The following is a 14,128-nucleotide window of genomic DNA, read 5'->3' on the forward strand; positions in this document are numbered from 1 at the left end:
CCAGAGAATCTTATTTCTCACCATCTTGGAGTCCTTCAGGTGTTTTTTTAGCAAACTCCATGCGGGCTTTCATGTGTCTTGCACTGAGGAGAGGCTTCCGTCGGGCCACTCTGCCATAAAGTCCCGACTGGTGGAGGGCTGCAGTGATGGTTGACTTTCTACAACTTTCTCCCATCTCCCGACTGCATCTCTGGAGCTCAGCCACATTGATCTTTGGGTTCTTCTTTACCTCTCTCACCAAGGCTCTTCTCCCCCGATAGCTCAGTTTGGCCAGACAGCCAGCTCAGGGTTCTGGTCGTCCCAAACGTCTTCCATTTAAGGATTATGGAGGCCACTGTGCTCTTAGGAACCTTAAGTGCAGTAGAATTTTTTTGTAACCTTGGCCTGATCTGTGCCTTGCCACAATTCTGTCTCTGAGCGCTTCAGGCAGTTCCTTTAACCTCATGATTCTCATTTGCTCTGACATGCACTGTGAGCTGTAAGGTCTTATATAGACAGGTGTGTGGCTTTCCTAATCAAGTCCAATCAGTATAATCAAACACAGCTGGACTCAAATGAAGGTGTAGAACCATCTCAATGATGACCAGAAATGGACAGCATCTGAGTTAAATATACGAGTGTCACAGCAAAGGGTCTGAATACTTAGGACCATGTGATATTTCAGTTTTTCTTTTTTAATAAATCTGCAAAAATGTCAACAATTCTGTGTTTTTCTGTCAATATGGGGTGCTGTGTGTACATTAATGAGGAAAAAAATTAACTTAAATGACTTCAGCAAATGGCTGCAATATAACAAAGAGTGAAACATTTAAGGGGGTCTGAATACTTTCTGTACCCACTGTGTATATATATATTATATTACAATATTACAATGATCAAACACACAAACAAACAATAAATAAGATATGTAAGCAAGCAAATTTTTATACTGAAGAATTGAAAAGTCTCACTTGAAAGTTTTATGATTTTGTGTAATTAAGCATTATTCTTATAAATCTCTTATAAAAGACTCTCAATATTGCACTCCTGACTTCTGACTAGACATTTCTCAAATCCTAATGGTTACAACAGTGGTTTTAAAGTTAGAACTACTTACTTTCCTCTTGGTCTTTATTGAGATGAGAATATTCGGCAGCAAATATTCAGGGCTGAGGGAGCAGTAGAATGTGATCACTCCAGCCAAAAAAGACCAGAATATCATGAGAATATGGAGATACCTGGAAAACATAACATAAATACATTTTACTTCATGCAGGGGTATACATTTGTTAATCACCAATCGTAATAGATAATCAGAACATACAAAACTCTTAAAGGTGCACTAGTAAAAATTTGCCTGTTTTATTGTAAGGGTCAGAGAGAGGGTGGAAAATGGTAATGAAAAGCTAAACCAGTACAAAAGTTTTGGTGCAAAAATCATTGATGGACATTATAAGTGGAATTTAGAGGAAAAAATAAAATGCTGCAGAAAGCCTCGATTAAATATGTGTGTAAAGATACTCACTGGTTGAGGATGATGGTGGAGGAGATCATAAAGGTGAAGATGCAGAAAATGACGGGATATTGACGAGCAACATCCTTAAACACATGTAACCGCAGACCTCTCCTCAAACACCCCAGAACTGAGTGAGAGTCTGACATTATATCTAAAAAATAAAAAAGAGAATCCATCATTATAGTATCACACTATAAATCGTGATTATTGTTTTGGTACAGTAGTGCTGTATTTGGCTGATTAAATATTGCGTATATCATGGCACATAATTACCATATTCATGTATTTACATGGTACAATTCCAAAACAATCATGACATTACTATGGTACAAATTGTTAAACATAGTAATACTATATCACTGTATCTATATACCTTTAATATACGTACACGAACATGTATAAAAAAAATCTAATGTTATCATATTCACATAAGGTATTTACATGATCCTCCAAAGTCCCTCTAAGTAACTGGTAACGTTACCTTAATTTTTATCACTGCCAAGCAGTATTATAATAATATCAGATGTTAAACAGCAGTGGATGATGATAGTTTGATAACCTGCAGATGCGTAAACAGTGTAAATAACACTAAAATATTTGCTCTTAAATGATGCGTTTAAGTGCGATATTATAGTTATCTCACCTCAACAGACGAAGCGCAGGTTGAATATAAAATCTAAAAACATGTCAACACATTCTCACACAAATATTATGATCGTTCAGCTGATTGTTTCACATGATCAGATTACTGATAATTACGCGAGCTGCACTACCGGGTTTAACACGAAGGCTGCAGCTGAAACAACGTTTCAAAATAAAAGTCCGGATTCCGACTCGGCCCTTAAAAATACGATGAGTTACGTTCTTACGTTCATACGTTGCCGTAGTACGTATTTGAAAGGAAAAATGCAAAATCAGGTTTTTATAGCATTTTTTAATAGCGTTGCGTTCACACAGCGTTCATAGAAATTTTCTCAGGGGAATACGTATTATACTTTACTGACATAATCATAATCATAATGTGATGTATGTGTAATTGTTGATTCTGTCAGTCTGACAGTGATACAAAAGGAACGTTCATAATCGATGTGGTTCCCGCGGTTTATCTGCTCACAGGCTGAAGGACTCAAGCTATAAAACTTCTACCTCATGAGACACTTTCAGTCACATTTCCACAGTCATAATATCTAAATATATTAATAAAATCATCACCATTTTCACTATTCGGGCTCTATTCAACAAATGGTAAGAAAAAAGTGCTTCAGAATGGGATTTGTCCATCTCACTAAATTTAATCTGTTTTAAATAATGTGGTGTTACCAAAATTTGAGTTCGATGTTCGATTAGTTTTGTGTAATGAAACATATAATTATAATATATAAACATATTAATGAAATATATATAATATGCAAACATATTAATGAAATCCTTAAAATTTAGAAATAAAAAGAAATATGTGGTAACATGGTTCAGTAGCAGGGTTGCAGATTTAGCCTAAATGAACTGGTGTTAGCATAGGCTAGGTAATTTGGTACAAAATGTTGGTTTATGTTACACTTACACAAGGAAATATATATAATTTATCACTGTAACTTATAAGATTTTGGTGACTTTCTTTTTTCACCAAAGAACAAGAGATTTCAGATTTATGCTTTAAAAGATGTGATTCTCAATAACCTCACAAGGGGGCCTCAGTAAACCTCTAATGGGGCTTCAACACGAGTTATTTAAATTTAACGTTAGTTCTATTAAAATAACAAAAATAAAAACCTAAAACATAGCTAAATTAATAAATCAGTCATTGCTGTGGTAATATTTATCATTTAATAGGAACATAGTAGGAGCAAGTTTTTGGAATTGAAGGGTGCTAGCCACCCTTTTTAAGAGGACTGTACCTTTAGGCAGCCTATAACCTTGGTTAAGGCTAGAGATACAGCTACCACCACCAGGGTTTACTGAGCATGTGCACATCAGTATTGCATCATTTTGTCACACTATTTGCATTATTGCAAGGGGTACTTGTTAGGGTTGGGGAAGGTGTTGTTGTTACTAAAACATACTCTTATAGATAGCAAATTTAATTTATTGTTACGTTTTGGTCATAGTTGTATTCCTGCTAGCCACAAACCATAACCTCAAGAGTAAAAAAATAAATTAAATGTAATGTCTTGTCTTGTCTCTCTAAATTCTGCAGAGATATTAAATATTTTATATATTATATTATTAGATACAAATTTTAAAAACAGACATCAAAGATGCATAGATTATGAAATCGCCTCCAGGGACAACAAGCTTTCTCTCACACTTCACTTGTCATTGACACTAAAAGTAGACAAATCTATTGTCAAAGCAACAACATTTTTATGTTCATCTTTACCAGCGTTATTTCTTTTATTACTTCTCACTTTTTATACGTAAACATTATTATGACTTGGACTGTCTCAGTACATTAAAACCACGTTAAGTGTTTCTCTTGTAATGCCTGTAGAAAGTGTTTATGACTATTAAGGTTTGACAGAAATGCTGTGTTCCAAGGTTGTTGATCTGAACATTAAGCTGCATTTCGCTGTTGTCTTATAATGGATTTCTGAAAGAAACGAGAGAGAAAAATAAGAGAAAAATTGCTTAAGGCAAAAATATTGTCTTTCACCTTGGGTTATCGTGTCATTCCTTTGCAGATATTGGCAGGGGGATTGTGTTTATGAGCAGCGTGAAAGAATTTGGTTCTGCCAGCTAGTTGTTCTGGTACATTAAACATCAAGCTACGAGTTTTTCTAAATGAAAGTGTTTAGTATGCCCCCGGCATTGTGCACAATCACAAGCCATGCAGCCAACAACACCCTTCTGTTACATGGACTGAAGTTTTATTAGATGAATATGCCATGTTTTTACTTGCTATATCAAAAGACTAGCTGTTACAGTGGGATAATGTTCAGTGTTTCAGGCCAGATCCAGATTTTAAATCGGGAATCATGTCATTTACATTAAAAACGAGACAACAGAACGGATAAATTCATTAGCTCTAAAGTTAATCATTGCTTTCTGTTCTAGAAAATTAGTCTTTTAACTATAAAACTGTAACTGTCCACTAGAGGGAACCAGAGACAATAACAATACGTGCAACATGACTACGTACATAATGATTTGACACAGTGATTTGCAGTTTTAAATAAAAGTATTCCAATACACAGTTTAGGTCGGTACTGACTTTATTAAAAAACAAAAACTTGAAGTGGACTAAACTGTGATACATAAGTGTGCAAGCAGCTTCTGTATTTTAAGACATCACTTTGAGACAGACTTTCAAGAACTACTTTGGGACAAAAGCCACAGTGACGTTTTATGATTTGTAAGCTTCAATACTTAAGTAGATACATTTCAGGTAAATGTAGTTAAAATGTACCTATACCTTTGAACAGTGCAAACAAAAAGCACCACCACACCATATCACGGTTTAAGGAATATTACTAAACAATCATGATATGTACATTTCAATTGTTTGTTAATTAACTACAAGATAAATAGAAATCTTTATTAACAAATATTTGTTTTTATAATGTTAGCTTTCCTCTGGGCTTTGTGCATATTGTAAAATGAATTTTACTTTACATCTCAGAGAAATACATCAGCAGAATGACAAAATAAAAATGAACAATCAGATTTAAATCCAACACAGTTATTTCAGTCACTGTATTATCTGTGACGATAAACCACAATTACAGGCCGTCTTGTAAAAAAAAAAAAAAGTTGAAAATGTGTCTATCAACAATAACACTAAAGCATGTAAAGGACCAGATATATCTTAGTAAACGAGATTCAATACATTTGTTAACCAAACAAAACAAATGTCCTTTTGCTTTCATTATTCATGTACTTGAGGAGTGACAGAATTTGCTCCTCTTATAAATACTTTCAATTTCATAACATTTATTTCATTGGCAAAACAAGACATCTCAAAAACAGAGAGACTCTTATCTTTTGTCATTTTTCACAATGATGTTGGATACACTAAATCACCACAGAGTTTTACACATATTTACATAGATACCAATGTGTATATATATATATATATATATATATATATATTATTTATTTATTTTTTTAATTCATACTTTCATGGTTTTAATAAAAAGATCGTTAGCCCCTTATTCCCAAGTGAGAAGATATCATTGTTCAAAAACCAAAAATTCAAAGTATAAAAATATAGTAAACTTTCATAAAGCACGCACAACATCCACACATGTTACAATTAAATATAAGGGCAAACAACAACAACAAAAAAAGCCCCAACAATTTCATTTAATGGGTGAGAAACTCTTACTTCTGAGACAAAAAAATCAAATTTGGCACTTAAGCAATGAAATGCCATAGTAAACACTTCATCAAACCAGTGGTAACTTAAAGGAACACTCCACTTTTTTGGAAATAGGCTCATTCTCCAACTCCCCCCGAGTTAATAAGTTGATTTTTAGGATAGGACAAATATGGAAACTCGTTGGTCATTTTTGAACGCGATGCTATTGGTCTAATAGGATTCAATGATCTATGCTAAGCTATGCTAAAAGTGATATCGCCAGAACAGGAAAACGGCTGAATGAATTTCAAAACGGTAAAAATCAACTTATTAACTCGGGGGGAGTTGGAGAATGAGCCTAATTCGAAAAAAAGTGGAGTGTTCCTTTAAGCAGCTTTGTGTTTTGAACTTTATGCATGGATACTTGCATGTACTTTTCCATGACCGGCAAGTAAACAGACATTCTTTTAAGATGTGGTGCATCCGAACAACACCCGTTCCTCCCCGCGGTACAATCAAACAGCTTCAGCCGATGTCTCCGCTGAGACAGACATTGTCAATTTGGCTATTTTCACAGTGGTCTTCACACAGCTCTCGGCCGCACGGTTGGCGGCGATGTGTTGATGCCTCTGACAATCTGACTCCAGGCTGTTGTCCAGTTGCAGGGACGTGCTGGAGGTACTCCTGCAGCCCTGGCAGGTGACGAGGAAGGCCCTCCGCAGGTCTTTACTCCTGAGAGCGTAGATTATTGGGTTAACGGTGGAGTTGAGCAGACAGAGCATACTACAGAACGCAAATACTGTCTTGATGTTGTCATCCATCCGCCAGAACAGATCATACACCATTATGGCCAGAAGAGGCCCCCAGCAGATCACTAACACCACCAGGATCAGAACCAGCGTTTTGGCCAAGCGGATGTCCATGCGAGCCTGATCCGGCCTGGGGGTCTGGATCTTCGTACCGTCAGAAGAGTGAACGACCAGACTCTTCTGAGACGTGCGCCTCAGCATCCTCACCGCGTGGTGGTGAGCCTTCCAGAGTATGTACATGTAAGCGTAGATAATGAATATGACCAGAATGCTGGTCACACCGATCCAGAACATCAGGTAGTTCTCGTCGATGAGTGGAAAGATGTCTGAGCAAACCGAGTTGAGCCGCTTGCAGTTCCAGCCCAGCAGCGGCAGCACGGCGATGATAATGGAGATCGCCCACATCATGCAGAAGGCAATCACGGCTTTGGTGCGTGTCACAATACGCCTGTACGCCAACGGACGGTGGATAGAAACATATCGATCGATGGCGGTGAGGAACAGGCTTCCAACGGATGCGGTGAACGAGGCCGTCACACCCCCTAACTTGAACAGAAACACGTTCGGACTGTCTTTGCGGTGAAAGACGTGAAAGTCCAAGAAGCTGTAGACAAAGATCACACTGCCAAGCAGGTCTGCGATGGCCAAGCTGCCAATGAAATGGTAAGAGGGCCTGCAGCGCAGGGTACGTGACTGCAGTATCACGCACAGGACCACGAGGTTCTCCAATACTGTAAAAGTCCCCAGAGTGAGAGACAACACTGCTATGGCAAGCTGTTGACTAGGAGTCAGTATCATGAAACATTCCATGTCCATAAAGTTCTCCCCGCACTGCAGGCTGCTCCCTTCATCTCCGAGGCTAAAGTTCCCAAACACATCAGAGCTGTTAGTGGGGTAAAAGGGGATACCTTTTACGATGAGTTCCTCATCCGGTCCCACTTTATCTGCGAAAGAGCTTCTGCGGTAGGCTGCGAACAGCTTCGGCAGTGGGTATCCGTTTTTGCCGAAGTCGCCATCAATGATGTGGTCATCGTAGCCGATGTCGTTGGAACCGATGTATTGCAGTCCAGAAGTGATGGTTCTGAACGTGGTTTCTGCCACTCCATCCAGAACAGATTTAACATCGGACTTTGAGGCAGGGAACAGCATGGTCAAAGATGCTCTAAAGGAAACCTATTGGATGAAATCGAGAGAATGTTTGTTCAAATAAGACTGACTGAGGCATATGGATCCTCATCATTCCAAGATTATAGAAAATATTGAGCTCTCAAAAGCTCAATCGATGCTTCACTGAGCACAGAAATAAATGCCCTCTCAGACGAGCCATCATACGGCTCTTGTATTTTGCGCTTGTTGTTTTTCTTGCATGGATGGGCACCTAGGGATTATTACTCTAAGAGACGGGCTTTGAATAATTGATGCCTGCAGCTGACAGACTCAACCTAAAACACCATACTCAGTTAAAAAGCAGCGGGCAACTTAGACACAACTTTATATTGGTGATGAAAAAAGCTTTTTTTTAAGTCTCATATATAACTAAAGACTCAACTGAAGTTAAAATAGGCCTATATATGAATTCTAGTTACACATTTCGAATAGATTATAAATAATGTAATAATAAACAACAATTTAGGATAGTCTAGTGTATAGAGTGCAAATATTTAACTGTAATTTACACTATCACCTGTGTGCTCCTATATGTTCTGAATCATTATTTGACATAAAATCACAAAAGAAGTTCAATTAAGGTTTAATTCCGTTTTTAGATTCAGTAGCCTATATAGCGCAGTATGTGAATCACGCAGAACGATTTTGTAATATTACGGTATTTAATATTTAATACCGCTTGGGCATACTGCAATGCAAAACGCACTGTAGATTAAAACTACAACTAGAGATTAAAAGATTTAGATTGAGAACTAACTTTTTCGTTTGTGCTGAAATAAGCGAAGTCAGAGTTCTCCTGAAGCGTTAGAATACAGCTGCAAATTAATTGAATAAAAGATAAAATGCATCAGGTTGATAGAGTTGAGAAATGCAGTTTTACCTTCACATAGTTCGCGCAGGTGTTCCTCACTGTATGAACAGATGAGATGATCTCGCAGTGATCCTGCTCCACCGCAGCCTGACGAGTGAGTGAGAGTTCAGACGCTCTGTCTCTGGGTTTGCAGGTTTGTAGGAAATGAGATGCTCTCCTCAGTGCGCATCATATATGACGCATCCCATGTCACATGACCACCCACATACACGAGCATCTTTAATGTCAAAAAATGAAAATAACTCAAAAGTGCAATGTATGTACTGGGAGGTGGTTAGGGTTGGTTGGCAAGTCTCCTGTTTGTCTAGTTCCCAATGGTTCATCTCCAGAAGAATTTGATTTAATGAATTGTTGTATTTGACTGGCACAAATGAAGACATCTAGACAAATGGTAAATGCAAAATTGCTATATTAACTTTGAATAAGAACAGAGTACACAGCATTTATCATTGCGTAATATGTAGTAGAAAGCATCAGCATTACATTAGCAGTACATTAGCAGTCATTAGTCTACTCCGAAGATACATAAATATAGCCCATAATTTAGTAATGCTTCTATTGAATACCCAAAGCTTCTTTTTTTAAACCTTACTTCCACCTAGGCTGATCTATATGTAAATCTATAGTCTCACAACATTATAAATTAAAGACAAAGGTATGTGACTGTGTTCTTAATCTTAATTTTTCGAGGGAAAGAAATAGAGTTTACTTTTGGCATTTACTGCCGTTGTTCACAATACTTTTGTGTCTCTGTAGAATTATGGCTAATGTGGTTTTTCACCAATAAGTCTGCTGATCATTCGAAGAATAGGTTGAAATAAAATAAACAAATTTGACCTCCAGAAACTGACTGTTGCACTCTGTATCGTATAGTTTTACATCTTTATCCAGTAGTGCTATTGTGATGAGCACATCACTGAACACCCACCCCATTCATAGCCCTAAATTCATTTATTCAGCCTACACACAGATCCGACGCTAGAAACAAGCCATGAACAATAACTTGAATATCACTTGTCAAGACTAAGGCACAAAGTGTAATTGTTGTTTGTCACAACATTTTAAGCAAATAAAAGAGTCAAAGTTCCTACATAATGTAATAATAAAAACTTGCTTAGCAGATGTTTGCAAAGATAACAGAGCTAAAATTCAACCCACCAGAGGAAACTATTTTCCAACCTGCAATATTTTTCTCAGAGATGGTCAGTTGACAAATACTTCTAAGCTTCTATTTTCTTGGTTGTTTCAGCAGACCATTGGAGGAAGATGTTTTGCTTGTAAACGGGAGGAAGCTGATCACCTGAGACACTGCAGGAGGCATGATAGCTTTATCAAGGGAGAACCACAGTGATTAGTTGTGCTTCCTTCCTTTAACAACACCTGTATTTGGTGGCCCCAACAGGTCTGGATTTAGCAAGGAACAGGCAGACTGATAAAATCACCTGATTGAAACCCAGCATACTCAGTAATGAGGATACAACAGTATACCACAGCATGTGAATTTCGCCTGGGTGACTACTGTAGGTCTTTATCTGGATATCTAAATGTAAAACTGCAAGGTTTTGGAATCTTGTCAGGGACACTACTGTGTTGCTGAGTCATTATCTCACTAAAGAAGTACTACCTTTGCAGCAAGGGTGTCCTTCGGGTATCGACAGATTAGCCAATGCAATGACGTCTTCACAAACAAACCAGGTTGGGCCACTCTTATAAAACACAAAATCTTTACCACCCACAATGACCCTACTGAACATTGGATGCCTAGTGAGACAAGGATTCTACAAATGGGCATTACTTGAAATCGCTGAAATCTCTGAGTAACTCATGAACTCAACCACTTTTGTCTTAACTAAAGGTCATTTTAGAGTACTGGTTAACAGTACCAGATTTAGGCATTTACAAAGACATGCCTATAACCTTTCAGAGCATAGTGGGTGTGATTCTGAGAAACCGCTAGCAGCTCGCAGGAACCTGTTAAACCATCGTCCACACTGAAAGCTCGGGTGATGACCACATTTTGTACGACTCTGAAAGGTGCTGGATGAATTCTGAATGGCTGAACTGGCTGTACCAGTTGCATGGCTTGATTCCTCATTTTGCATACTGGTGTTGTGACAAATCACATCTTCTCTCAAAATCAAGCCTCCATCAATTATTAGTTAATAGTTATACTGACATACAAACAACAGTATTTTAAAATAAGTAATAGCCTACTATATCCTGGCTAGAAGGAACATTCTCACAACATTAACTAATGTATTTTGAAAGTTATATAAGCATTAGAACAAAACATTCTCAAAGTACTTTATTACTTTATTTAATTACTTTATTAATATTTGATATACAGTACAGTCTCATAACATTTAGTGAAAAGGTTCAGAGATCAGCATTCTCTGAACATCCTTGTCATCTGTACTTGATGCACATTCTCATAACGTTAAAAGAAAACGCTCTAAGAACAACTTACTCAAAACGTAAATAACATTCTAATCATCACAAGCAAAACTGGACAATTCACGGTTCTTAAAGTATTAAAAATAAACATTCAAATAACATATTTTGGGTGAAAATAGAGTGTCTGTAACCTTTAAAAGTTCTAATCACAGCAAGAAAACATTTTACCACATTTTAACTTTTTAGAAACACTTCAAAACAATGTTCCCACACCTAAATTTGTTACCTGAGACCTTATATCTTTCTTTCACTTCATCCATTGTTAATTAATAGACTCCATCATGCCAGGACTGTGATCCAGACACCTGATTTGCAAATGAAAAGGCTGCAAGTGCACTTGACTTTGTGGCATACTATTATAACATTCCTTTCATCATTTTAATCTTTATATAGTGTTTGGTTAAAATGGATCAGAGGTGGTTAGTCAATAAGACTTGGGGGTTTGCACTGAAATAGCACACTCACAAAAGTGGCTTGATTTATTGAATGCCGCCCAGGACTCTCCAAAGTTTGCTCGGGTTGTGACCAAAAGAATGAGGCATAATAAAACCACAGGTATAAATAAAATTATAAGCTCTCTGGAAAGTTCTCCAGCCCTAAACAAAAAATGCTGCCCCCTCACCAACCGACAAGCACAGCCAGAGACGTCTCATTCTGCTGCTACAACATTGCAGTTATATTCTATGAGTGGGTAACAGCTTTACCAATCAAACGGTGACTCACCAGCTCCCTGCTGTTTGGGCCTCTCTGGACGTAAATCCTGTTTTATGGAGGATCCTACTCACAGTCCCTTCGTTCATTTGTTTTTGTGAACACAGAGCTTTACTGAACTGAAAGGTGCAATCTTTCTGAGAGTGTGAACAGGGAGTAATTCTTGAGAGTTATACTTCAGCATTGCTCTTTATGGAGCCTTTTCTATTCAAATCATATATTTTGCCGTGCAAGCAGGTGAGCAGCAGATTACCATGATCTGGCTTGCTTTACTGGAACTGCACTGCATTGCTTCATCACTGCAATACAGACACACCTGAATCGATCAGCTTGACTGCTGAAAGTGCATTTGACTAGATGCCACATAATATATGTCTGGTTATAACGCACTTCATCATTTGATCATTCATTGATTTTGATCATTTGTGCCTGCAAATGACAGTGAATTTAACAGTAAAAAAGAATTTAAATTGCTACAGTAAAAACCTGTTAAACGACTAACGGTAAGTTCCACTACTATATATGGTGAAAACTGTATTAGATATTGCATGTAGTTTTACAATAGTACACTTTTTTCAGAAGTGGAAAAAGAGCGTAAAATTTACAGTGAATAACCGTATTGACATTCCCTGAATTCCCTATGTGACATTTTTTGATGGTTTTTTTTGGTTGAAATAACTGTTTCTTCATAGTTTTTTCTTATTAGATTTGTACATTAGGGTTGTATGTTACATCTAATGTTGTTAAATTAATGTTTATTGCATTATTTTAGTTTCATGTGTGTCTTTCTGTGAATGACACTGTGCACCTTTTATATAAGTCAATATTTAAAAGCTGCTTGTGATTGGCTTTGGTTCATCATGTGTCTTTCTCATCACCACCCGCTTTTGGTGGTTATCAGTGTATTAAATATGTACAAAACAGATTTCAGTACTTTAATAGGTTGGTACAATAACATTATATCAGTTAATGAAATTACGGTATTTAAATGTAAATTTAAATGAAAACTGTAAAACTGTAACGTTGTTACCGTATTTTTTACGACAAAATTCTGGCAACCACAGCTGCCGTTTTTTTACAGTGTGGATGAAGTGAGTAGTTAGTCAGTAAAAGCAGATTTTTATGCTGAAATATCGCAGTATCCAAGCATAGGATGTGCCGGTTTTGAATTTGAGTTTGGAAAGTTTTAAAGATATTGATGTGTGTGTGGGAAGCTGGGAAAAATTAGTTAGATGATTCCCACAAAATACAAATATCTTTAAAAAAAATTTAATGTATTTTATGTTTTTAAAGTGCAGAATGTTTTTTGTGTTATTTGTCTATATGCTGGGTTCGACCTGCTGGGTCATTTTATTGGGTTGTTTTTAATATTTTTACCCAGGTGCACTCTAAAAATGCTGGGTTCTTTTTTTAAACCCAAATGCTGGGTTCAGCTTGCACTATTTCGGTGAAAAGTGATTAAAGAGAATCGTTAAATACACTTAAATTAAAATGTTACTTTTAAATGTTCCATTTTTTATTTCTAACATTTTGTGAAACGAGTTTAAATGTATGTAATATTGTAAACTATGCTGTATTCACCCAAATAAATTGAATGTGTCATATATTTTTGTCAATGGTTGTTCTTGCTTAATAATATATGTTCATCTTTTAATTATTGCTGTTGCCTCTAATTTACAGCCCATTTTCAGCCAGCAATATAATATTTTGACTTAAATAAAACAACCCAGCATGTTGGGTAAAAACATTTAACCCAACTAGTGTTCTACTATGTGTTCTGTCCAAATAACTCAGGTTGGGTTGTTTTGTGTGTAGTAACAAGAGAAAACACCTTTCCTTTGCCTGCTGCAACAAATGCAACAAGGCGTCAGGTCTGAAGCATTGTGTGTGGGGGGAATTGGAAAAACAGCCTATGGCAATAAAGTAAGACAGAATCTTATGGGTAAGGGACTTGAAAATCCACACAGACCTCTTCCTGTGGGATTTTGTAGATGGGATTTGGTACAAAACATGAGAGTAGCTGGCGGTAATAGGACAAAATATGAAAAAATTCCATCCAGCATAGACCTCTGTGTTGCACAAAGAAGTGTAGAGTTTCTCCTCGATAGTTTTGGTGGTAAATCTGTTTTCTTCAGTAAAGCTCTTTCCTGTAGTCCTACATTGAAAAACACCACTATAAAATTGAAGTTGGGGAGATTGAGTGAGCATGATCAATATGTGAAGACTATGGAGTCCTGAAATGCTTTTATATGTTCCATCTCATTCTGCATTATAAAAGACACAAAAAGCAGGAGTCCTAATTGCAGGAGTTTTGCTTTTCTGAGAAA

General features: G+C 37.0%; 2 protein-coding genes across 2 annotated transcripts in view; both read right to left on the reverse strand.

Moving 5' to 3' along the window:
- snx14 (sorting nexin 14) overlaps nucleotides 1–2,275 on the reverse strand; it is a 45,658-nt gene extending 43,383 nt beyond the window's left edge. Inside the window, exons 1-3 of the mRNA XM_073852745.1 lie at nucleotides 2,139–2,275; nucleotides 1,505–1,646; nucleotides 1,097–1,217 (exon numbers count right to left, since the gene is read on the reverse strand). Coding sequence (XP_073708846.1) covers nucleotides 1,097–1,217; nucleotides 1,505–1,641 — 258 coding nt within the window. The 5' untranslated portion in view covers nucleotides 1,642–1,646; nucleotides 2,139–2,275. The remainder of the gene's footprint in view (nucleotides 1–1,096; nucleotides 1,218–1,504; nucleotides 1,647–2,138) is intronic.
- Nucleotides 2,276–4,681: 2,406 nt separating this feature from the next.
- LOC141283554 (cannabinoid receptor type 1A-like) lies at nucleotides 4,682–8,762 on the reverse strand. Its single transcript, XM_073816836.1, has 2 exons — nucleotides 8,646–8,762; nucleotides 4,682–7,771 (listed from the first exon to the last, which is right to left on the reverse strand). The coding sequence occupies exon 2, from the start codon at nucleotides 7,745–7,747 to the stop codon at nucleotides 6,305–6,307; it is 1,443 nt and encodes a 480-aa protein (XP_073672937.1). The 5' UTR covers nucleotides 7,748–7,771; nucleotides 8,646–8,762; the 3' UTR covers nucleotides 4,682–6,304.
- Between the last annotated feature and the right edge of the window lie 5,366 nt (nucleotides 8,763–14,128).

This window comes from Garra rufa, chromosome 13, assembly GCF_049309525.1.
Source record: "Garra rufa chromosome 13, GarRuf1.0, whole genome shotgun sequence".
NCBI classification, from domain to species: domain Eukaryota; kingdom Metazoa; phylum Chordata; class Actinopteri; order Cypriniformes; family Cyprinidae; genus Garra; species Garra rufa.